The sequence below is a fragment of the Rhinatrema bivittatum genome, chromosome 8 (assembly GCF_901001135.1).
Source record: "Rhinatrema bivittatum chromosome 8, aRhiBiv1.1, whole genome shotgun sequence".
Lineage (NCBI taxonomy): Eukaryota > Metazoa > Chordata > Amphibia > Gymnophiona > Rhinatrematidae > Rhinatrema > Rhinatrema bivittatum.
The window spans coordinates 180,687,988-180,713,748 of record NC_042622.1 but is presented as its reverse complement, the minus strand read 5'-3'; the positions used below and the strand labels follow the sequence as shown (position 1 = coordinate 180,713,748).

Sequence of the window (25,761 nt, the reverse complement as noted above, 5' to 3'; positions counted from 1 at the left end):
CAGGTTCTAGCGCCTGGATGTTCAGGCCCGAGAGGATGCAGCCTTTGCGAGGGCGGTGCTAATCGGACTGCTGGCAGCCTCTTGCCCCTATCGGGAGTAGCTTTTGTACATCCAATTGGTACTTAGTCCATCTGACTAAACACTAGGAAATGGAGAAATGACTTACCTGATAATTTCCTTTTTCTTAGTGTAGACAGATGGACTCAGCATCCAGCCCACGGCTGCCCAAGAACGGTGCCAAGGAATCTCTCCTGAGGTGAATGTTAATTCCAAGAAGTTATGGCTAAGCTGTCACCCTATCCCTAGATCAGGGCATCTATGATCTTGCTGGGATTTAGTGCTTGTGTTTGGCTGAATACAGTTACGGTTATCCATTGTTAATCAAGTTTGTCAATAGTATGCCCACAACGGCTTTTGAAGAGAATACTGAATGGCTGAGGTCACTGCAGGGTTGTATCTAAGGTGACATCAGCTTTGAAACCTGACTCCGTCTCCATCTGCTAGCAGGGAAGCACATAACCCACTGGTCCTGAGTCCATCTGTCTACACTAAGGAAAACACAATTATCAGGTAAGTAATTTCTCCATTTTTTGGTGGGATTCTGAAAGAATACCCTAAGGAAACAAATCATTAAATGGATTTGGATTTTGGATAGAATTTACTCACTTTCCAAACCTGTGCTCAGTGCAAATTACAATTCAAGTACAGTAGGTAGTTTCTTGTACGTACCTAGATCAGTCCAGACTCCTGGGTTTTGCCTCAATGCCATCAGATGGAGACAGAGAAAGTTTGACAGACACTGTACATAACTCAGTGTGTCACCTGCAGTCCCTCGGTATTTCTCTGTCTCCAGCAGAATGTAGATGGTGTAAAACCTGCAGTCTGGAAAGAGAAAATAAAGATTAAAAGACAAAATGTCTGGATCCTCCCAGGAGTTGTGAAGTCCTGCTTGGGCTATCCCCCCTGGTTTGAGGTGGACGAACAGAGGGTTGGTGACCCTTCTGATAGCTTGGTCTGGAGATCCATGAGGTGGGCATCCGGTGGTCCAGATCCCTCATCCCCCCAGGAGACAGCAATGGAACCTGCTGGCAGTTCAGCACTGTAAGCCCAGTGGAGCAGGGAAGTAACCCTTTTATATGGTTTGTCCTGGGCTGGGTCACTAAAGTTTGATGAAAAGAACTGATAGCCAGTGGTCTGGCTCTTTTCTGATCTGCCTTGTGGCCTGTGCTCCTAGAACCGAAACCTATGCACCAAAGGAAAGTATTGGTTTCCATGTTTCTTTACTTGTTCTCAGAGAATAAAAAAAAAAAAAGAAAAAGAAAGAAAGAGAACAAGGAACTAGTTAGAGGTATCTGTGCAGCAGCAGGGCTCCAGGGGAGCTACCTTAGCAGCTTGGGAAGCTCAGCGATGGGGTTTTTCAGCAGCTTCTCTGCCTGCAGAGGAGACCGGGTGTTGATTCTGTGGTGCTGAGGGACTGTTCCCCTGCTTGCCGTTGAGGTGCTAGTGGTGCAGTGGGTGCAGGGAGGAAGTGTGTGTGTGTGTGTGTGTGGCAAAAAAGGCATGGCATTCAGGAGTCTGTGTCCAGCATGACCGCACCAGTAGAAGAAGCCTTGCAGGTGACCGGGTCTAGCGCTGAGGCTTTTCCCATCAGTGCAGAATCGGCGGCCATTTTCAATTTCCTACCAGTATCGGCAGGAGAGGCAGGGGAATCCCCTCCTCAACTATCGCCAGCGGTTCCCTGTCCCGCAGAGGTGCAGCGTGGCACTTACACTTGGAGGAGCCTCTGGTTCTGGTAGAGGCCTTCTGCCGGTTTTAATTTGCTTATACGCAGAGCGTGTTTAGAGGGATGCTGGCTCCTTGCCCCAGTCTCCATGGATTCTCAGGCAGTCAAGATGACTGAGCTTTTGAGAAGCTCTTCAGGCCAATGACGTTCGGTGCCGGATGTTAAATGGATCTGGGCCTAAACGTGCTGAAGGTGCAGACAGGCCACGGCAGCAGTTCTTTTCCTGCATGTGCATGCATTCTTGCAACATGGCGGTTGCATGCACAGGGACCTGTGTGCATAAGGCTGCAGCCTAGATTTGAGCGCGTACATCTGCGACCTAGGCTTGAGGGCGTACTTGCGCAAGTACTTGAGCACGTATTGGCGTAGGGGCTTGAGCACATATGACTGCAACCTGAACTTGAGAATGTATTTGTACAGGTACTTGTGTGTGTGTGCGACCGTGGCCTATACAAATGTGTATTTGCGCATGTACTTGGGCACGTATGACTGCAACCTAGTCTTGAGCACATATTTGCGTGCATCTTAGAGGGCTGTGCATGTATGCCTGGGTGGCATTGGTGTGCGGACAGGAGGCCACCTAGAGCTAAAGTTCAAGAGAGCTAGGTGCTGGAGACAAACAGGTCCAAGCATCTTGTTATCTGTGAGGCTTGCCGTCTGATAGCAATTTAATCCTCATTCTCTCTCCATTTTTGTGTCGGCGCTGTTTAGATGCTCAAAGCGATTTGAATACTTCACATTTTGCCCATGTTGGGACTTCCCCTCGGCCTATGGTGTCTCTGGAGGGGAGTGGAGTGGGAGGTGAGGCAACAGTCAGTTCTCCTCCCTCGTTCCCGAGGGCACAAGTTTCCCTAAGAGAGAGAGATTGGAGAGAGCAAGTTTGGGCCTAAGGGCTCTGGTATAGATCCATCCTCCTCCTCCATGGAATGTTTCTTTCTGCAGGGCACTCAGTAAAGGCAAAGCAACCTACTATATAGGGATCGTGTGCTCAGGCCTCCCATTTGTCAGTCACTGTGGGCAAATGCCACAGGGAGGCTGTTCCAGATAATGTTCAAGGGTGTGTGGATCATGAAACACTGGAGGACTCCAATGGGGAATTGGCTTATCACCACTAGAAGAGGGACAAATTATATACGATTGAGAGCTGCTTTGGATTCTGCTCAGATTTTTTCTTTTTTCACAGAGACCTCTTGCTGAGTTTGTTGGTTTAGACCCTGAACATGCTTAGTGTAGCCAGAGGTCAATTTTAAGTTAAGCGTCCTGTTTCTTTTTCCCTCATATCTAATTCAAGAGATAATGGATTTAAAGAAGTTAAATGTGGTTCTCAAGATTCCCAGTTTCCGCATGGAAACTCTGACGTCCGTCTTAGCGGTGATACGCAAGGGAGACTTCTTGGCATCTCTTACTTTGACAGAGGCGTATCTGCACATAAGCCATCAGGCCGGAGCACCAGATTCCTGAGGTTCATGGTCCTAAGGGAATATTTTTGGTTTTGAGTCCTTCCCTTTGGCTGGTGACGGCTCCACGTACCTTCACCAAGATGATGGTGGTGGGGGCACCCTCATTGCAAAAGAATGGTATGTTGGTGTATCCATATGTGGACGACTGACTCATTCGTACAAAATCAGATGACCCCTGTGAATATCAGTACAAAAGGTACCAATGCGCTTTAAGTCTAGGATGGGTGGTGAACCTAGCAACGAGCCATTTAGTCCTCTTAAAAACTCTGGAGTATCTCGGAGCTCAGTTCAACATGCTGATGGAGAAAGTGTTTCTCACAGAGAGAGATTGCTGAAATTGCAGAGTCAGATTAGCTTCTGCTAGTGCTTTCGGTGCCTAGGATCTAGGACTATTTACAGGTCCTGGGTTCCATGGCATCAACATTGGAATTAATGCATTGGTCATTCGTGTATATGCGGCCTCTGCAGGGGGCTCTTCTCTCCTGCTGGAATCTGTTATTGGAAGAGTTTCATCTTCCTCTTCTGTTAGAGGGGGAAGTCAGGGACAGTCTTTTGTGGTGGTTTACTCGCACCAATTTCGAACATGGTATGGAATTGGAGATTCTGAATTGGATAATAGTCACCTCTGATGCAAGCCTCTCTGGATGGAGGATGGTATGGCAGGATCAGTTGGTGTAGGGCCAGTGGTCGAAACAGGAGGTCTCATGGCCTATCAATCGCTTAGGGACGAGCGGTGCATTTCACGTTGCTTGCCTGTCTGCCAAGGTTCCATGGCCATCTATTACAGATCCTATTAGACAATGAGACGATGGTGGACTATATCAACCATCAAGGCAGAACCAAGAATTAGGCAGTGGCTCTAGAGGTCCAGGAGTTGATAATCTGGGCAGAGCAGCACTTGGAGTGGCTGGCTGTGTCTTACATCGCTGGAATGAATAAAATTCAGGCGGATTTTATCAGTCAGAGAAAGTTACACCCCAGGGAATAGGAGCTGTCGGAGGCAGCAATGTGTTTCATTCACGTAAGATGGCGGTGTCCCAAACAAAGAGAACACCAAGGCGGCGCAGTTTTACAGCCACTGAACAGAATATGGTACAAAGGAATTGGAGCTCTGGTGCTGCCATGGACTCGAGGGTTTCTTCTTTGTCTTCCCTCCCGTGGCCTCTGGAGGACAAGAAATTACAGTGGATAGAAATACATCCTGGTAGCCACATCGACCATACTTCCCAGATCTGATCAACATGGCCATAGACTGGCCCCTGAGGTTTAGACAGTCAACTGTTTTCCATTTGGGTCCAATATTTTTGGGTCAGGCGGCTCACTTCTGTCTCGCGGCTTCACTTCTAAGAGGAGATGACTGAGATGGCGGGGATTTTCTGAAGCAGTTATTTCCACCTTACTGCAGGCTAGGCGAGCTTCTACATCCTGGACATATGTGTGAATTTGGAGGATCTTCGCGTCTTGGTCTGCTGTTGATGGAGTGCAGCCTCAGTCTGTTCAGGCTATGGTGTTGCATATTTTGGCTTTTCTACAGAAAGGTTCTGGTCAAGTGTCTGGCCTTTAACTCTCTGAGAGTCCAGGTAGAAACATTGGGTTGTCTCTGGGGTAAGGTGCAAGGGTATCCTTTGTCTGCACATCCAGAAGTTATACAGTTCCTTTGAGGAGATAAGAACTTGTGTCCTTGGGTGCGAAACATTTGTCCATCTTGGAATCTGAATCTAGTCCTTAGAGGATTGTGTGAGACTCTGTTTGAACCACTAAAGAGCACTACAGTTAAGGACTTGACTCTTAAAGTGGTTTTCTTGTGGCTATTTGTTCAGCCAGGAGAATTTTGGAGCTCCAGGAACTGTCATGTCGAGATCCCTTCCTGCAGATGTCTGATTCGAGGGTATCTTTATGCATGGTGCCTTCTTTTCTGCCTGAGGTAGTCTTGGTGTTCCATCTTAGACAATAGAGCTTCCAGCTTTTATGGATTTGGATTCCTCTCCTCATCACGCAGGGGAGCTTAGGCTCTTAGATTGGAGGCATGCATTAATGAGGTATCTATGGGTTACTTTGATTTCTGTAGATTGCATCACCTCTTTGAACTGTGGAGTGGTCCAAAGAAGGGAAATAAGTTGTCTAAGGCTACAATTGTGCAGTGAAGTGATTGAGTCGACTTACGTTTCTAAAGGACGCCTGCTGCCAGGGGGTTTATTGATGCATTCAACATGTTCTCAGGTGACTTCCTGGGCTGAGTCACAACAGGTGTCTCGCATTGAAATTTGCTGGGTGACTACTGGCAAATTGATTTAGAGTGTATAACAGTAAATGATGAGATTGACATAATTAGCATCTCAGAGACCTGGTGGAAGGAAGATAACCAATTGGCCAGTGCTATATCAGGGTAAAAATTATTTCACAATGAGAGGGAGGATCAACTTGGTTGGGGTGTGGAACTTTATGTCTGGGAGCTTAAAGAGTCCAACAGGATAAAGATCATACAAGAGACTAAATGCTCAGTAGAATCTATATGGGTAGAAATCACATGTGTGTTGGGTAAGTGTATAGTGATAGGCGTATACTACAGTCCACCTGAACAAAATGGTCAAGACAGATGATGAAATGCTAAGAGAAATCAGGGAAGCTAACCAATTTGGCAGTGCAGAATAATGGGAGATTTCAATTATCCCAGTATTGACCGGGTAAATGTAACAACAGGTCATGCTAGAGACCTAAAGTTCCTGGTTGGAGTAAATGAGTGCTTCATGGAGCAATTGGTTCAAGAACCAACGAGAGAGGGAGCTATTTTAGATTTCTTACTGGAACGCAGGACTTGGTGAGAGACGTAACGGTGGTGGGGCCACTTGGCAATAGTGACATTAACATGATCAAATTTGAACTAATAACTGGAAGGGGGACAATAAGTAAATCTACAGCTCTAACACTAAATTTTCAAAGGGGAAACTTTGATAAAATGAGGAAAAGAATTAGAAAAAAACTGAAAGGTGCAGCTGCAAAGGTTAAGTGTTCAACAGGCATGGACATTACAATCTTAGATGCGCAGTCCAGATGTATTCCACGCATTAAGAAAGGTGGAAGGAAGGCAAAACAATTACCAGCATGGTTAAAAGGTGAAGTGAAAGAGGCTATTTTAGCCAAAAAATAATCCTTCAAATATTGGAAGAAGGATCCATCTGAAGAAAATAGGATAAAACATAAGCATTGTCAAGCTAAGTGTAAAACATTGATAAGACAGGCAAAGAGAGAATTTGAAATGAAGTTGGCCATAGAGGCAAAAACTCATAATAAAAATCTTTAAAAATATATCAGAAGCAAGAAACCTGTGAGGGAGTCGGTTGGACCATTAGATGACCAAGGGATTAAAGGGGTTCTTAGGGAAGATAAGGCCATTGCAGAAAGACTAAATGAATTCTTTACTTCTGTGTTTACTAATGAGGATGTTGGGGAGATAACCAGTTACAGAAATGGTTTTCAAGGGTGATGAGTCAGTGAACCTGGAAGGTTCACTGACTCATCACCAATCTGGCCTATTACATCTTCCAGTGAACCTGGAAGATGTAATAGGGAAAAATAGTGAAGACTTTTCTAAAGATCAAAATCACAGAGCATATAGAAAGACATGGTTTAATGGAACACAGTCAACATGGATTTACCCAAGGGAAGTTTTGCCTCACAAATCTGCTTCATTTTTTTTGAAGGGGTTAATAAACCTGTGGATAAAGGTGAACCAGTAGATACAGTGTATCTGGATTTTCAGAAGGCGTTTGACAAAGTCCCTCATGAGAGGCTTCTAAGAAAACTAAAAAGGCAAGGGATAGGAGGTGATGTCCTTTCGTAGATTAGAAACTGGTTAAAAGACAGGAAACAGAAAGTAGGATTAAATGGTCAATTTTCTCAGTGGAAAAAGATAAACAGTGGAGTGCCTCTGGGATCTATACTTGGACTAGTGTTTTTCAATATATTTATAAATGATCTGGAAAGGAATACGATGAGTGAGGTTATCAAATTTGCAGATGATACAAAATTATTCAGAGTAGTTAAATCACAAGCGGATTGTGATAAATTGCAGGAGGACCTTGCGAGACTGGAAGATTGGGCATCCAAATGGCAGATGAACTTTTATGTGGACAAGTGAAAGGTGTTGCATAGAGGGAAAAATAACCCATGCAGAATTTACACAATTAGGTTACATATTAAGAGCTAAGACCCAGGAAAAAGATCTAGTCATCATAGTGGATAATACGTTGAAATCGTCAGCTCAGTGTGCTGCAGCAGTGAAAAAAAAGCAAACAGAATATTAGGAATTATTAGGAAGGGAATGGTTAATAAAATGGAAAATGTGATAATGCCTCTATATTGCTCCATGGTGAGACTGCACCTTGAGTATTGTGTACAGTTCTGGTCACTGCATCTCAAAAAAGATATAGTTGCACTGGAGAAGGTAAAGAGAAGGGCAACCAAAATGATAAAGGGGATGGAACAGCTCCCCTATAGGGAAAGGCTAAAGAGTTTAGGGCTATTCAGCTTGGAGAAGAGACGGCTGAGGGGGGGGATAGGATAGAGGTCTTTAAATCATGAGAGGTCTAGAACAGGTAGATGTAAATCTGTTATTTACACTTTTGTATAATAAAAGGACTAGGGGCCACTCCATGAAGTTAGCAAGTAGCACATTTAAAACTAATCTGAGAAAAGTCTTTTTTCCCTCAACACACACTAAGCTCTGGAATTTGTTGCCAAAATATGTGGTTAGTGCAGTTAGTGTTGCTGGGTTCAAAAAAGGTTTGGATAAGTTCTTGAAGGAGAAGTCCATTAACTGCTTTAATCAAGTTGACTTAGGGAATAGCCTCTGCTACTACTGGCATCAGTAGCATGGGATCTTCTTAGTGTTTGGGTACTTGCCAGGTTCTTGTAGCCTGCTTTGGCCACTGTTGGAAACAGGTTGCTGGGCTTAATGGACCCTTGGTCTGACCCAGTATGGCACTTTCTTATGTTCTTATGTACTTTTGCTAGGCATTATCATTTGGAGGTGGGGTATCCAGCTTCCATGTGCTTTGGTGAGAATGCTCTGTGAGCAGAACTCACCACATTCCATCTGGGTTAAGGGGAGCTTAGGTACATCCCAGGAGCATGGATTGATCTAGGTAAATACAGGAAAAGGAAAATTGGTTCTTACCTGCTAATTTTCGTTCCTGTAGTACCACAGATCAGTCCAGAGACCCGCCCATTCACTTGCGTTTGGAGTCAGCCGCTCATAGTGTTGCTTTGTATATAGTGCGGAGTTGTTGGAGGTTTTCAATGCTAATTGCTTATGTTAAATTTGGGAAATGAGTTTTCCATTGTCTTTTTGGGCAACTTCACCTTCTTCCGGCTTTGTTGGAAGGGAGCGAGTTTGCTTAGAAATTTATGGTTGCTGTCATCTTTGCTTGGGTACAGGTGAATACTGAGGGACTATAGGTGGCACACTGGGTTATGTACAGTGTCAGTGAAACTTTCTTTGTCTCCATCTGCTGGCAGGGAGGGAGAACCCAGGAGTCTAGACTGATTTGTGGTACTACAGGAACGAAAATTAGCAGGTGGTAACCAATTTTCCTATCCCTGCCCAGAGAATTTACAGTTTAAATTGATACCTGTGACATTGGAGGGCAAAGTGACTTGCTGAAGGTCACAAGGAGCGTTAGGGGGAGAAACAGGATTAGAAGCATGGCTTCCCTGGTTCTCAGCCTTGAAAGGGTAGCACAGATATAGGTTTTTTAACACGACTGACAGAGTAACCAACTCACAAATGTAGCAAATTATATGTAGGTTTTAATATATCCTTCTACATGGAGAAAAGGTTTTAATGTTCATTTTCTATAAAACATCCACAGTGGGATTTCATTCTAATTCAATTTTTTTGTACTTCAGTTCATTATAATGTGCTGAAGAACAGCCAAACAGGACTTGTAAGCTAGTTATATTTTTGTCCCCATGGATACTAATGGTAACAAATCCCCTGCAAGCTCATTTTAGAAATTATAGGCCAGAATGGTCAGCTGTCATGTTAGTAACACCATCTCCCATGCCACCCCCCTGATGATGCTACTAAGGTAATCGTAGAATAAGTGTATCTGATTACATTTAAAAATGTGTAGCCTTCTGTTAATAAAATTAAAATCACAGAATTGGCGTATTAGTCCTGCTACTTCCCTTATTTGATCAGAGTGGGCAACTTGCTTGGAGAACCGTGGGGTGACAGTCTGAAGTTTTCTAACATTATCTTTATGTGACGTTATAGTTATAATGTTTAACTGAATTGTAATTTACATAAATGTGGCAGCCAGGTTCTAGGTGTTGTAAAGAAACACATTTTGTGCATTTCAACGGCTTTCCTGCTTTTATTAATTTCTGCCCCTGTTCTTTTTCCGACAGACATACTAGTAACGACTCCTAACAGACTGGTTTATTTACTAAAGCAAGATCCGCCACCAGTAGACCTCTCCAGGTATTTGAAGGATTTACTTCTGAGACTCATCCTGCAAATTGTGGAGGAAGAGAGGGATGGAAGGCACCTCTTGGGCTGTATCTTAGCAGTTTGAAATATGAAGTTCTTACAGAGTACAGTCAGACTTCAAAAAAACAAAAAACATTGTCAAGTTAGACGTAGGCTGGCTTGGGCTTCACAGTTATGCTTATGATGACACTTCATTACCAAAATCCCACTCTTTTGTGAGTCTCATGACTAAGTGGCCAGTGCACTTTCATTGCATTACATATGTATGTATGTGTATGTATGTGTGTGTGTGTGTATATATATGTGTATGTATGTAGACATGCTACAAATCGTACCTTGATCTAAAATGCGTTTTGAAGGATAGAGGATTGCATACGTGGCGATTCTTGTATTTCTAAAAACTATTAATTTAGCTTGTTTTGTGTGTGACATAAAGGGATGTCTTTGTGCACAGTGCTATACAGGCAAGCTAAGTGAGTGGTGCAGATTTGGTTATAGCCTGGGTCTGGAAGCATCATGGCTCTCTGCTTGAACTACTGAACTGTAATACTTTTCCTCCATATCTATATATCCATTTGCCTCTTTCTGTTTATATATACACATCTATGTGCAAAGTGTATAATAAAACACATATATTTATTCATCCATTCAATTTTTTTTTCATGCTAGATTGCCAACATTCTCCAAGCATGTCACAGCAAGCTATAAATACCCCAAAATGATGTTATGTGTTTTTTACCTGGCAGTTTCCTTGTACTCCCAAGGGCTTGCAGCTTGATTGGACCTTGCCTGTACTGGATATACTGCCACTAGCCTTCATTCATAATTGCCGGGGGAGGGTTCTCCTCTATTTTTCATAACCTTTCTGTCTAGCCCAGCCATTGCAGTAACAAGCTTTGGCCAGGGACCACAGACTGTGGCTCCCTCTGGACCCTGGAACACGTGCATATTGAGCCTTGTCACTAAGCATCACTGTCATTCAATGAATAAGATGCCTTCCCCAGCTTCAGCTGACCCAAAGACTAGATGTCTGGTCCAAAAATCAAACACAGTACTAACTGTGGTATCAATTGGACTATTCAGAGGTTTTTATGTTATTTTTCACGCTATACCATGCAATTATTTTTAGATCAGCTTGCTATGTGGTTCCTGATATATTCATTCACTTTTTATGTATTAATGTAAATTGTACTGAATTTGCTACATATAAATATGTTCTATTCTTCCTAGTGTTGAGTGGCTGGTTGTTGATGAGTCAGACAAATTGTTTGAAGATGGGAAAACAGGTTTCAGAGAACAACTGGCATCCATTTTCTTGGCTTGTACATCTCATGCTGTCAAGAGAGCTATGTTTAGTGCAACCTTTGCCCACGATGTGGAACAGTGGTGCAAACTGCATCTTGATAATGTCATTTGCGTGTCCGTTGGAGCTAGGTAAGTGTGATCTCACTGCTGTTGCGCTTGGGGGTGGACCCTTGTCCTGTGGCAGTGGAGATACGCCTCCTGGTAGGGACCAGGAAGCACCTGCCCCCAGGGGGCGGAGCACAGAAGGAGACAGAGGCTAGGAAGAGCTTCACCACTGGAAGCCCGAGGTTCCCCCGGGACGCTTGTACTTAGGTGGGCCTTGCAGGGTCTCCTGGGAGAGTGGAAGTCCGGCGTGCCCACAGACAGAAAGGGAGCATGGTCAGGTTCGAGAGTGTAGGTGATGACAAGGCTAGGAACAGAGCCAGAATCTGGAGATGAGGTCAAACAGGCAAAGGTCAGAGTCCAGGAGTCATTCCAAGGAATGGTCAACAAAGCAGAGGTCAGGTACCGGAGGTTAGACGAGGTCAGAGGCAGGCTGGGGTGAGAAGGCAGGCAGCAGGCAGACAAATCGAGGAGCAAGCTGGAGGCAGGCAGGCAGACAGACAAGGGAGTCAGAGGACAGGCGGCAGGCAGGCAGGTCAAGTAGCAAACCGAGGTCAGTACCAGAGAGACAGTCTGGGGTACTACCCGGGTAGACGATCAGACGAACAGGAACAGGAGGATGCTGGAACTAGGAAGCAGGAACAGAACTGGAACAGAAGGATCCTGGAAAGAGACTTGGAACAAGACATGAACAATTACAGGCGTGGAGACAATCTAGCAGAAGCCAACCCGATTGCCAAGGCAAGGAAGTGCAGGCAGGGACTTCCTTATAACAGACTCTCAATCAGGGTGCTCCGTGGAGCTAAGACCCGCCCTTGGTCCTACAAGAGGCCGGGCGGTCCATGCGTGCATAGGGGCATGGCCACAGCACCGAAGATGCCGAGCTCCGGTGTGAGGCCTGGTGCGCAGTAGAAGGCTCGGCGACCGCCGCCGTGGGACGCCAGGGCCTGGAAATGCTAGCAGTTGCCGCTAGGGAGGCCAACCCGGGACCTGCCGTGGAACCATGAAGGTGAGCAGGCCTGGACGCAACAGCTATCTCACGCCAGCCTACCAGATCTGGCCTGCAGTATTGATCTCACTGCAGTGGCGAAGCAGTGAGCTAGCTTTCACTTTTTCATTTTCACTGTCTTGCCTCACTGTGCTGACTCCTTTCTCCTTTTTTCAGAAAACATGAGACATATTTAAATTAGAGCAGTTTGCAGACAAAACCTGGATTTCTGTATTGCTGTTTTAAGTCCTTAGGTACTAAATTTGTATCATGCAGAGAAGAGCAAACAATATATATACATCACCTTGTGCTAATTGTCCGGCCATCTCTCTTGGTATTCTCGTGCGCAGTAGTGGTTTCCAGGTGATTACGCAGTCTAGCTTTTTGTTTCTCAGGTATGGTTTATGAAAGGGTGACTTTAAGTATATAACCCAGGTGGTTTTGTTTGCAGGAACTCAGCTGTTGAGACTGTACAACAAGAGCTTTTGTTTGTTGGGTCTGAAACGGGAAAGCTGCTGGCAATGAGGGACCTCGTCAAAAAGGTATTTTTGTGATCCTGCTAAGTCTGAAACATTTAAAGCAACTCCTTTTTCAAATAACATTTGTTTATTATTTGAAAGCTTACTGCGTAAACCTTCATAAATGATAAGATTTTGGCAACTTTTCTGCTACATTAATACTTGGTTCCTTGTACGTACCCAGATCAGTCCGGACTGCTGGGTTTTGCCTCCCTTCCAGCAGATGGAGACAGAGAAAAACTTGTAAGACACCCCCTCATAACCTGCTGTGCTTCCTGCTTCTCCTCAGTATTTCTCTGTCTCCAGCAGATGGAGGTGGTTGAAAACCTGCGGTCTGCACTTCTCTTTGGGGTGTAGACTTTAAAAAAAAAGGATTAACTTAGTGAGGTTTGTGGCAGCAAACAGTGCATAAAAGTTATTAAAAAAAAAAAAAGGGAAAAAGGCCAGATAGCTTCGGCAAGCCAGCGGCACTGTGGATTCAGCCTCCCAGAGGGTAGGTAGGTCTCAGTGAGGCCATCCCTCCTGGTAGCAGGCACTTCAGGAGCTGGGATTGGGGATCTCGTGGAGCTCCATTCGGATAAGGATCTTGGGGTATACCGGTAGTCCGGTCCCTCCCCCATTCCCCCTGCGGTTCCGGCCGAGAAGGAAAAAAATATATATATATTTGTACAGCCTTCTTCGGGGGTTTCTCCAGGGTGCTGCGTGGCCGGACCAACTTGTAGTGGTGTGTTCTTCCCGCGGGAGCGCTGAGCCATGGGGGAATACGTTTTTGGAGGCAGCGGTGCAGCTCGCGCCATTTTTTTCTCTCCTCCTTCCCCCCCCCCCCTTTACCGTTGTGATGCCACAGCCATTGCATTGTACAGTTTGCGGGTGTCCGATTCTCAGCTCTCCTGCGCGGGTCTCTGTGCCAGGTGCCTCCCCAGTGGGGAAGGTACCTCGGATTCCTTAACGATTTTAAGAAGAAGACGGGCTGCTCGGGGCACTCAGGCCGACCCGTTCCCGCTGAGCGCAGGAATGGCGGCCATTTTGGATACTTTCGCCGCGGCTGAGACCAGAGCGTAAGGGGAAGGGGATCTCTCTTCCCCCCCCCCCTTTTCTCCAGGCCCTGGCAGCCCTAGGGACCCACGGAACCAGCCCTGAGACAATGTAGGGGACGACCTCGATGCTCTGCCGGGGGGGGGGGGGGGGGGCGGCTCGGAGGCTTTTTCCCAGGATTTTGTGCTTCTTATGCACAAGGCTTTTCTGGCTACCCAGTCACAATACAAGGACCAGTAGCACAGGGACTGCCTGAAGGACCTTCGGCCAAGGTACCTCTATTGCAAGACTCCCAGGGGACGCTTCGGATAAAGAAGCTTCGGGGCACTTCCATTCTGGGGGCTATAGCTCCGGTACCTGATCTGGCGGGCATGGGACAACCGGATGCATCTCTAGCTTCTCCGCCTCCCCCTGGGGGGGGGACAGGGACCTGGAGGAGGACCTTAGCAAGGCTGCTCCTCTGGAAGGCGATGATCTGAAGGTGGTCCGCCTTTTTCACAAAGAAGAATTGGACCCACTTATTCCGTGGGTCTTAGCGGAGCTCGGAGTGGACCTTCCTCAGGAGCCAGTTCATCAAGGGTTGGTGGACCCGGTCCTCGCTGGTTTACGGGGTCCCGCCAGGACATTTCCGCTGCACCCCATGCTCCAGCAGTTGATGTCTCGGGAATGGGACCTTCCATACGCAGGTCTCTGTGTGGGACGCACAATGGAAAAGCTGTACCGGCTGCCCGAGGAGGTTTTGGAGCTTCTGAGATCTCCCAAAGTGGACGCTTCGGTGACAGCGGTCACGAAGCGTACTACGATACCGGTGACTGGAGCGGCGGCCCTTGAAGGATCTTCAGGACAGGAGCTGGAAGTTCTCCTCAAGCGGATTTTTGATGTTTCCACCCTAGGCATTCAGGCAGCAATTTATAGTAGTTTTATGCTCTGGGCCAGTTTACGATGGGTACAGCAGTTGTTAACTTCTCAGAACCTACTACCTTAGGAATCCGCTCAGGCAGAATGCCTGGAGGTGGCGGTTGCATATGGGGTTTGGATGCCTTGTATGACCTCCTACGGACTTCTTCCAGGACCTTGACGTCTGCTGTCTCAGCCAGGAGGCTCCTGTGGCTATGCAATTGGTCCGTGGATGTCTCTTCTAAGGCTCAGTTGAGCTCCTTGCCTTTCCAAGGGTAAATTCCTCTTTGGGGACGATTTGGAGCAATTGATCAAGTCACTGGGCAAGAACAAGGTTCATAAGCTTCCGGAGGATAGGCCGAGGCCCTCCAGGGCTTTTCCTGTGTCCCGCACTTGTTATAGAGGCCAAAGAAGGTTACGGCAGAGCAGAGCCCCAGGGGCGCCTCAGTGGCATCCTGTGGGCAAGATCCAGCCGTGGACTAATTCCTTTCGAGGTAGACGGCCCACCAGAGAGAATGCGGGCTCCGCTTCCCTTGGAGCCAAGTCCACACAATGAGATGCGGGTGGCCCATTCCTCAACTCCCAGACTAGGTGGACGGCTCTCCAGTTTTTACGAGGAGTGGGTCAAGATAACCTTCGACCAATGGGTTCTCAATGTCATAAAACAAGGTTACGTGTTGGAATTTGCGCGGCCTATCCGGAACCTGTTTCTGGTATCCCCTTGCGGGTCTCTCGCCAAGGGACGGTATGTGCGTCAGACACTCGATCAACTCCTGAGTCTGGGGGCCATTGTCATCGACCCTCAAGAGAAACTTACAAGAGGACGTTAGTCCATATATTTCATCGTTCCCAAGAAGGAAGAGTCCTTTTGGCCGATCCTCGATTTAAAGGTGAACAGGGCCCTCAAGGAACCGCGTTTCAGGATGGAGACCCTGCGCTCCGTCATAGCGGAAGTTCACAGGGGCGAGTTCCTGGCATCTCTGGACTTGACCGAGGCATACTTGCACATAGTCATCTGCAGGGATCATCATAGGTTCCTTTGCTTCAAGATCCTCTGCGACCATTTCCAGTTTTGTGCAATGCCCTTCAGTCTTGCGACAGCACCGCAAACATTCACCAAAGTGATGGTGGTAGTGGCAGCATCCCTTTGGCGGGAGGACGTGCTCGTTCACCCGTATCTCAACGATTGGCTCATTCGGGCAAAGTCGAATGAGCTGTGCGAGACAGCGGTCAGCTGAGTTGTGGGGCTCCTGGAATCGCTGGGTTGGGTGGTCAATCAAGCGAAGAGCAACCTTCTCCCATCCCAGGTATTGGACTTCTTGGGAGCCTGTTTTGATACCCGGGTGAGGAAAGCTTTTCTCCAGCCAGACAGAATTTCCAAGTTGACACAGCAAATCCGACGCATAATGTCCCTCCCGATTCTCACAGTTTGAGACTACTTACAGGTTCTCGGTTCCATGGCATCCACTCTAGAGTTGGTTCCTTGGGCGTTTGCTCATATGAGACCATTACAGAGCACATTACTTTCTCGATAGGATCAGAAATCGGAGTAGTTCCAGATCTCTTTGCTGCCCCCAGAATCCACAAGATCCAGTCTCGAGGAGTAGATCTCTAAGTACCTCTGTGGGTAGTGATCACCACGGATGCCAGCCTGTCAGGTTGGGGAGCAGTCTGCCAGTCGCAGGCGGTTCAAGAAACCTGGTCCGAGGAGGAGTCGAAGTGGTCCATCACTCATCTAGAGACGAAGGCGGTCTGACTGGCTCTCCAATTCTTCCTGCCAATTGTGCACAAGAGAGCGGTGCGCGTACTGTCCGACAATGCGACGATGGTGGCCTACATCAATTGTCAAGGTGGAACAAAAAGTTGTCCGGTAGCCGCAGAGGCAGCACTGCTCATGGTCTGGGCAGAGAAGCATCTAGACATCCTGGCAACATCACACATCGCAAGCACGGACAACGTGCAGGCGGATTACTTGAGCCGCCAGTAGATCGATCCCAGGGAGTGGGAGTTATCCGAGGAGGTGATGGCCCTCATTATTTGAAGGTGGGGTCGTTCCCATCTAGACTTGATGACAACTCAGAGGAACGCTAAGGCCTTCCATTTTTTCAGTCGAAGGCGAGAGCACGGGGCGGAAGGGGTTGATGCCTTGGTGCTCCCTTGGCCGTCCAAGGTCCTACTCTGTCTTTCCTCCGTGGCCGCTGGTTGGGAAAGTGTTACGCCGCATAGAGGTTCATCCAGGAAAAGTAATCCTAGTAGCTCCGGAATGGCCCTGGTGCACGTGGTTTGTGGACCTAGTCAATCTGGCGGTGGACGGTCCTCTTCGCTTGGGTCATCTGGCCCCCACCTACTGCGTCAAGGTCCTATATTTTTCGATCAGGCGGATTGCTTTTGTCTAGCGGCCTGGCTTTTGAACGGAGGTGATTGAGGAAGAAAGTTTATCCGGAGGAAGTTATAACTACTCTCTCTTACAGGCGTGTAGACCCTCTACCGCCTTGACGTATGTTAGAGTATACAAGGTGTTTGAATTGTGGTGCAAGGAACAAGGGGTTCTTCCCCATAGGTCTTAAGTCCCTCAGATTCTGGCGTTTTTACAGAAGGGATTAGCCAAAGGTTTGTCTTTTAATTCCCTACGAGTCCAAGTGGTAGCTCTGGGATGTCTTCTAGGGAAGCTTAATGGCAGCTCCCTCGCATCACATCCAGATGTGGTTCGTTTTCTTCGGGGGGTGCGAAGCATTTGAATCCTCCAGTCTGTGCAGTCTGTCCATCATGGAGTCTGAATCTGGTTCTCCAAGTCTTGTGTGAGACACCTTTTGAGCCTCTTAAGAGAGCTACCTTGAAGGACCTTACCTTAAAGGTGGTGTTTTTAGTGCTATTTGCTCAGTTCGTAGTGTCCGAGCTTCAAGCCCTGTCCTGCTGGGAGCCTTTCCTACGTTTTTCGGACTAGGGGGGGGGGGGGGTCTCTCTTAGGACCGTTCCATCTTTCTTACCGAAGGTGGTTTCGTCGTTCCATTTGAATCAGTCGGTGGAGCGTCCGGCATTTTCGCATATTGATTCACAGACTCTGCATGCTAGGGAATTGAAGCGACTTGATGTCAGGAGGGTTCTCCTGCATTATTTGGAGGTCACAAATTCGTTCCGGGTTTCGGATCATTTGTTCGTCTTGTGGAATGGAGCTAAGAAAGGTCAACAAAGCGTCTAAGGCAACTATAGCCAGATGGTTGAAGAAGGCTAACTTGTCGGCGTACATTTGTCGGGGCCGGCCGGTTCCGGAAGGCTTGAAAGTGCACTCGCTCCGCACTCAGGCCTTCTTTTGGGCTGAATGTCAGTCAGTCTGTTGTCACAAGAGATTTGCAGGGTGGCGACGTGGAAGCATATTGACACTTTTGCTCGTCACTACCGTTTGGATGTTCAGGCTCCAGATGATGGTAGTTTTGGCAGAGGTGTACTACAAGCGGGACTCTCAATGTCCCACCCTGAGTAGGGAAGCTTTGGTACATCCCAGCAGACTGGGCTGATCTGGGTATGTACAGGGAAAGGAAAATTAATGCTTACCTGATAATTTTCGTTCCTGTAGTTCCACGGATCAGTCCAGACGCCCATCCCTCAGAGGGTTTATCGTGAGAGTCCGCATTAATTACTCAACTGTTTTTTCTTCTACTCCAGAAACCGGAAGAAAGCTACATGTTCTTCAGTTTTATTATTAGGTTCCATAGTTGGTTGTTTGGAAGGCAAATTACAAATTTCTGAACTCTTTGCTGCACCATGTGGTTACTACTTTGATATTGATTTTACTGAGGGAGAAGCAGGAAGCACAGCAGGTTATGAGGGGGTGTCTTACAAGTTTTTCTCTGTCTCCATCTGCTGGAAGGGAGGCAAAACCCAGCAGTCTGGACTGATCCGTGGTACTATAGGAACGAAAATAATCAGGTAAAGCATTAATTTTCCTATTTCTTTGTAAATGTGAGTTCTGAGTTTAATTCAGTGTAGCGATTATAATGTAAATTTGTATTGTTAACGTTTTCAGTAGTGTGTAGTTGATGTTAATGACTCCCATTCTAGCATAACAAAATGTTCTTTTGAAGAATACTTAACTTTTTCATTAAGTGTGATTGCCAAGTGATTTCTTGTTCGTTTGATGGCAAATGACCGCAAAAACTTTAATATATGTACCGTAAATGATTAGGCATGAGAGTTGTGCTTTTTGATTAACCCAAACTGGGTAGCGATTATAATCTTTGGTGCTAACTTCCTGGATGGTTCGCTCACCTTTGCTTTGACTTGCAGGGATTCATGCCCCCAGTTCTGGTGTTTGTGCAGTCCATCGACAGAGCAAAAGAGCTTTTCCATGAACTCATCTACGAAGGTATTAACGTGGATGTTATTCACGCAGACAGAACACAGCAGCAGGTACAAGATAGCCCTAATCCACTACGCACAAGGCTGCAGATGCGCCAGCCAAAAGCTACTTTCTTTGAAAGAGAAACAATTGCATGCTACAAACATAGCGTTGCTGAGGGTATTGCAGTCTGTCCATCTTATTTGAGTGATAGTCACTTGGGTTACGTCATCTCTTTATTTTATTGTTCATGCCATATGCTTGAAATGTAGCTTTGGAAATGTATTTGTCTTTTTTTTTTTTGTACTTGAAAAAACAAATTACCGTATTTTTCGCTCCATAAGACGCACCTGACTATAAGACGCACCTAGGATTCAGAGGGGGAAAATAAAAAAAAAAAATTTGTACTAAACCGGCTCTGCGTCTGGGCGTCTTATGGAGCAAATTAGGGGAGTGCATAGCTTTTTTTTTCCTCCCCATTTTGTTTTCGGGTCTGGGGAGGGCCATTTCGGTCCACTCACCAGATCAGAAAACTTTTCTTTCTCTGGGAACCCCTCCCCCCCAAAAAAAAACCCCATCCCAACCCTTTAAATTAACAACCCCCCACCCTCCTGACCCCCCCAAGACCTGCCGACTTAATTTACTACAACCCCCCACCCTCCTGACCCCCCAAGACCTGCCGACTTAATTTACCGCAACCCCCCCCCCCCCCAAGACCTGCCAAACGTCCCTGGTGGTCCAGCTGGGTCCAGGAGCGGTCCGGGAACGATCTCCTGGGCTTCGGTCGTCGGCTGCCAGTAAACAAAATGGCGCCGACGGCCCTTTGCCCTCACTATGTCACTGGGACCGACCGCTGCTATTGGTCGGTCTCAGTGGACATAGTGAGGGCAAAGGGCCGTCGGCGCCATTTTGTTTACTGGCAGCCGACGACCGAAGCCCAGGAGATCGTTCCCGGACCGCTCCTGGACCCCAGCTGGACCACCAGGGACGTTTGGCAGGTCTTGGGGGGGGGGGGTTGCGGTAAATTAAGTCGGCAGGTCTGGGGGGGTCTGGAGGGTGGGGGGGTTTGTTAGATTTTTTTTTTTTTTTTTTAATATTCGCTCCATAAGACGCACATACATTTTCCCCCCACTTTTGGGGGGAAAAAAGTGCGTCTTATGGAGCGAAAAATACGGTACATGCCCACTGTCCTGGTACCACTATAAAAAAAAAAAAAAAAAAATTAAAGAACTAAAAATTTTTTGGGTTTTTTTTTTTTTTTTTTTTTTTTTGAGTTGGCAGTTTTCTCCTGTTCCTTTGCACTTTCAGCTCAGATAGAACCAGGGCTGGAATCTAGTGCCAGGTGTCTTCATTCACAACAATCATCTGGGCATCTTTTCTGTTTTATATCCTTTCTGGTCATTGTAGTGATGGGCCTGAGTTGGGGGGCCATGCACTGGGGCTTCTTATGCAACCCCATAATTGTTGGCCCTGAATCTGGCCACTAGGCATCACCCTTAATCAACGATTAGGACTTGTGCTAGTTCCCCCAGCCTTCCCAAAGGCTGTAAATGCTTCCTCTGCAGCATCCCTGGCCATCCCCCCGGGATCGCACAGGGGGACTTCCACACCACTTACTGCATGAGCCACCAGGTTGACCCAGAACTAATTTTTATAAAGCGCAGTTCCCAAATTCACAACCTCTTATAATAAAGGATGAACGTAAACAGTAATAATCTTTTAAAAAAAAAACTGGCTGTCTCTATTCAATCATGGTCATTATCTTAATATTACTGAAAATTTAGTGTGTGTATGTTTTTTTTAATCAGAGAGATAGCGTCATACAGAGTTTCAGAGCCGGAAAGATTTGGGTCCTTATCTGCACAGCTCTGTTAGCACGAGGCATTGACTTTAAAGGAGTGAACATGGTAATCAACTTTGACTTCCCAACAAGCTCAGTAGAATACATCCACAGGATAGGTGAGCAACCTCCACCAGACCAGTTTGTGCTGTGTACACACTACCCTGTCTTTGGCTAAGAGAAATTAGAAAGGGATTGTGCTTTGCTGTCCAATTGGATTAGGAAGAAAAGTCTGAAGTACAATGAAACCCTACTTAAGACCAGCTATTGTGTGTACCAAATTATTTATTCTTCAAAAGACTTTTATTACTGCTAGTTACAAAACATTTCAGGGTGGCGAACAAAGAACAATGCAGAGCAATATAACTATCAGACAAGTAATCCTAATTAATGTACATGTCCTAGAGAAAGCAAACAATAAGCAGGTGTGCATGCACAAGATCCACAGAGCCAAGAAAGAACAACTTTGATGTTGCCCAGTGGATGGAGTGAGGGGAGGTTTGAAAACCAAAGCTCGGGAAGATTTTACTAGCGCGTGTTTCTCGTGGGTCAGTGGCAGGGGTGTGAATAGACTGAAGTATATGCTTGACTTGCGTGATCTTCCTCCTGACTGATCACCTCCCCTTTTGCAGGCCGCACTGGCAGAGCAGGACAGAAAGGAAAAGCGGTTAGTTTCTTCACAGAAGATGATAAACCTTTAATACGAAGGTAAATTTTAATTGTTATACCTGAAGTGTCTCCTGTGGGTTATTTTTTTTCCTTTGGCTGTTTTTGGTTCTGTGCATTTTGGACAAAGTCCACTTGTATCTAGTCAGAAGGAATCGAGCTGTGATTGCTCTGTACAGGGAAAGTGCTTTCCTTTATACAAGATGGAAAGGTGAATTCAGAACGTTCATTACTTTTCAGGGCTGTCTTTATGCAAGAAGCTGGCATGGACCTTGAGGTTCCATGCCAGCACCTCTGGGTGCTTACTCTGTCTCCTCTACGAGAAGTGCAGTGATATAGTGCCCTGATTAAATAACTTGAATGCACTCAATTAACTTTGTATTCCATTAAGTATACTGTGCAATTGGCTTTTATTAAAGATGGAAATGTACACACTATAATGGATTTATCATCTCTGCACTTAAGAAATATGTAGATATAACAAATTTTTATATTGTGGCATTTAGATTTGAGACTGTATACAATGTCAAAAGATTTCTACTGTATTAGATAATTAATGCGACTGGATTATAGAATTAATTGCACCATGCATTTTCTATACGGGGTAGGAAAGAAGGCCAATGAAGCACAGCTTCACGTAGGGGGCTGTTTATCAAATTGTGCTAATGGTGCATTATGAGATTAATGGGGCCTATTAGAGAACAGCTTGCATTTAACACGGTATCACAGTTTGATAAATAGGCCCCATGTTTTGATGATCTGTGTGTTACCCAGCAGAAGGGAAGCCTCCCATCACATGGTGTGAAATTAGAGCTGGCGTTCCAGTTTCAGAGCTGGTACATAGTAAAACACTGGATGGTGGCAGGAAAAGATCAACTGACCCATGCATTCTGCCAAGATATATCCCAACTACCAGCCGAAGAGCGATATCACTATCCAAGACAGCTTTTTTTATTTTTGTTTGGTCATCTTCCTTCTGTGTCCTCCACCTTCTTGGGCAAATGAATATACAGGATCTCCAACGTAATTCACACTTAGGACCACTCTCTTCCCATGTTTAGCCACAAAGCTTTGTAGTAATATTCCATACTAGCATGGTGGTTGCTCAAACAGCCAGCTTTCTAGGTCCCCTGCACAGCCTGTTAAACCAGGGGTGGGCAATTCCAGTCCTCAAGGGCCGCAAACCAGTCAGGTTTTCAGGCTATCCCTAATGAATATGTATGAAATAGATGTGCATACAACTGAGGCAGAGTGCATGCAAATCTCTCTCATGCATATTCATTAGGGATATCCTAAAAACCCGACTGGTTTGCGGCCCTTGAGAACCAAAATTACCCAACCCTGCACTAGACGGACCTGGCTGCTTGAGTGCTTGTGTTTCCGCTAGGACTTCTAGTAATTACCATACTTAAGGTCTGCCAGATAAACCCAGCTGCTAGTTATTTCTATTATCAGAGTCTAATTGAAAGAGTTACTAATACCAGCATAGCCGTTCTCTGAAAATCCAGCCTGCTAGGTCCCCTGCACCTGCCTTATAAATTTGGCTATGCGAGTTCCTGCATTTATATTATTGCCGTACTGTATTCTACTGTTGGTTCCCATCCCTGCTGCAAACATGTGCCTTTTTATTCCACAGCATAGCCAATGTTATTCAGCAAGCTGGCTGTCCTGTGCCAGACTACATAAAGCATTTCCAGAAGCTGCAAACGTGAGTACTCGGATGAAAAGTGTATCAAACACACTCTCATAGGTACAGGCTGCATCTGTTTATTTACCTTTTGCAATCTCTGAGTCCATGCTTTCTGCTCTGCTTTTCCTCGAGGGTAATTGTTGATCTTGTCTCAGATCCTGTCATAGACTACAGCAGGTTACGATAGTCTGCGCTGGTTTATTGTGACCATGTGGTTTGCATGTGAACACAACCCGGCAAATGGAAATATCTTTGTGCTCAAGTCTTGGCAAACGATAACCAGTTTACATAATGAGAACGTTAACTGACAATCTTTCTGTGTATTTTAACTGGGCTTTCACTGTTGATTCTTTTCAGCAAACAGAAGAAGAGATTGATCAAGAATCCTGTGAGAAGGGAACACATCCGCACGACACCTCAGTACTTCTTGGGAAAGGCCAGGAGAAGAAAGTAAGTGTTTCTTTTCAAGCAGGCTGGGAGAATCCATGTTCTTCCAAGGTCAGCATTTTGGCATTATGGGAGGGTTTTTTTGTTTGTTTAAAATATTAAGCTAGAAAAAAAACTGAAAAAAAAAAAAAAATTCACTTGTGCTCTATCCTGTTTATTTTAGAAATCCTCTAATCTTCTTTCCTTTAAAGAAGTATTTAAAAAATATTTTGTAAAAAAAAAAAAATATATATATATATATATATATATATATGGCCCGATTTTAAATGTCCCACACGCATAAAATACAGAGGTTAAGCGCGTGGCTAGGCCTTGTGCGCGCATTTTAAAACCCTTGTTATGTGCACAAGAGGTGGGGGCTGGAGCCGCTGGTACAGCAGCCATTTGCTGCTGTGCTGGGGAAGCACGGACCGGCAGTCAGCCAGCGCGTGCAAGTTGCTGCTCCTCCTCCTCCTCCTCCGGAGGAGGAGCAGCAACTTAAAAAACAAAAAATTCCCGAAGGAAGGGAACATTTAGGGGGTGGGGAGGAGAGGGGAAGGGAGGTTAGGGAAGTTCCCTCCCAGTCCGCTCCTTAATTGGATGTTATAAAATCGCATGTTATAAAATTGCACGTCCATGTGTGCGGGCGAGTAGCACGCTCACATGGATGCGCGCACGTATTTTTTAAAAATCTACCCCAAAGCTTGGATGTGCAATTGAAGTACCAATATAAAATGTGAAGTAAAATGTACAGTTTTTGTGTTACCTAATTTGGCCTGACATCACAGCACCTGCTGTGGAGCATAAGGGAGATAAAATAAACCTATAAAAAATGTTATTAAAAATAAAATTATAGCGTGAGTTTTGAAGAATACAGGAAGGCAGACAGTGCAGTGTCCCTTCCATTCTTCCGGGGCAACGCAGATGGTGGTGTAATAAAATAAACTGGAACAGTCCACTGAGCATCCCAAAGCACTTTATTTAAATTTTAGCCTGCTCCTGTGGACTTCCAGCTCAATCAGAACCAGCTTCAGTAGAGCAACAGTGTCATGAGACTTTATTTGCAGCTACTTGGGCATTTGTCTCCTGTTTTCTATACCCTTCCCACCTCACTTAGTTCAGTCATTCCAGTGACTGTCCTCAGATGGGGCTTACGCACCAGTGTGTCTTCTGGGAACCTTGCAATCACGGGCCTAAATCTGACCACTAAGTGTCACTATTGCTAAATGACTGGGACTCTTAGTGCCACCTTTGGCACTAAGAGTCCCAGTCATTTAGTGCCACCTTTGAATGCTGTCTCTGCAGCATTTCTACTCAAGGTGCTGCCAAGGCACTTTATTTTCCATTTTCCTACAGATAGTAGTTGCTGATGTGATTAATTCTATTTTAGCATCATGTATCTGTGTAATTTTTTTTTTTTTTTTAAACAGAAAAATGAGCCAGGAAAATCGTAAAGAGAAGAAAAACATTCAGGACTTGCCTGCTACTAACCAGCCTCGGGTGCAAAGTTTAATAGAAAGCTGAATTTCCAGATATTTTTAGTTTTATGGGAGGTGCTTTCTTCTTATGATCAGTGAATGGATTCACAGTTTAGGACTATAACCCTGAAAATGTTTGGGGTTTTTTTTTCTTTTTTGAATAATTAAAAAAAAAAAAAAAAAAGTAAAAAATGTAAGTAGTTGTCAATTACTGTGATTCACAATTAGAGAAAAGCCAATAATAAGGCAAGTGAAAAAACTCTCAGATGAGCCAAGGGCATTATGCATGTGTGTTTCTCGTATGTTCACTTATATCAATAACAACTTATTTGTTGCCAAAGTGTTACAAAATGCCCGCTCCAAACTGTGTAATCACAGGGTTCTTCACTTATTGCCTTTTAAGTTACACGCCACCGTTTTGAAATGTTTGCTAATGAAACCCAATATTAAATGTTAAGCAAAAGACACTGGTCATTTCAAAGTCACAGCAGCACTGGTTTGTATGCTCTGCATTGCCCGACATGCAGTGTGTTTCGTGACCTTCATCAGGGGCTTGGAAAATCTTTTCTAAAAATAAAGCAAATAGCATTAAAATACTAGCTGATGTACAACATCTAGAAAAATTTAAACTAAACGAAAATACATACATGTCTTTGCAAACCAACAAATTTCTCTTCTACAACATTGTGGCTAAGGCGTTTCCAAAGAGATCCACCATTTTAAAGATTTACGCTTATAAACGTA

General features: G+C 45.6%; 1 protein-coding gene across 1 annotated transcript in view; it reads left to right on the top strand.

The window, feature by feature from the left end:
• DDX52 (DExD-box helicase 52) overlaps nucleotides 1-25,482 on the top strand; it is a 60,098-nt gene extending 34,616 nt beyond the window's left edge. The window contains exons 7-15 of the mRNA XM_029613440.1: nucleotides 9,655-9,727; nucleotides 10,967-11,170; nucleotides 12,583-12,673; nucleotides 18,866-18,988; nucleotides 20,726-20,876; nucleotides 21,390-21,465; nucleotides 23,060-23,131; nucleotides 23,471-23,563; nucleotides 24,970-25,482. Of these exons, the coding sequence (XP_029469300.1) occupies nucleotides 9,655-9,727; nucleotides 10,967-11,170; nucleotides 12,583-12,673; nucleotides 18,866-18,988; nucleotides 20,726-20,876; nucleotides 21,390-21,465; nucleotides 23,060-23,131; nucleotides 23,471-23,563; nucleotides 24,970-25,063 (977 nt within the window). The 3' untranslated portion in view covers nucleotides 25,064-25,482. The remainder of the gene's footprint in view (nucleotides 1-9,654; nucleotides 9,728-10,966; nucleotides 11,171-12,582; nucleotides 12,674-18,865; nucleotides 18,989-20,725; nucleotides 20,877-21,389; nucleotides 21,466-23,059; nucleotides 23,132-23,470; nucleotides 23,564-24,969) is intronic.
• The last annotated feature ends 279 nt before the right edge of the window (nucleotides 25,483-25,761 follow it).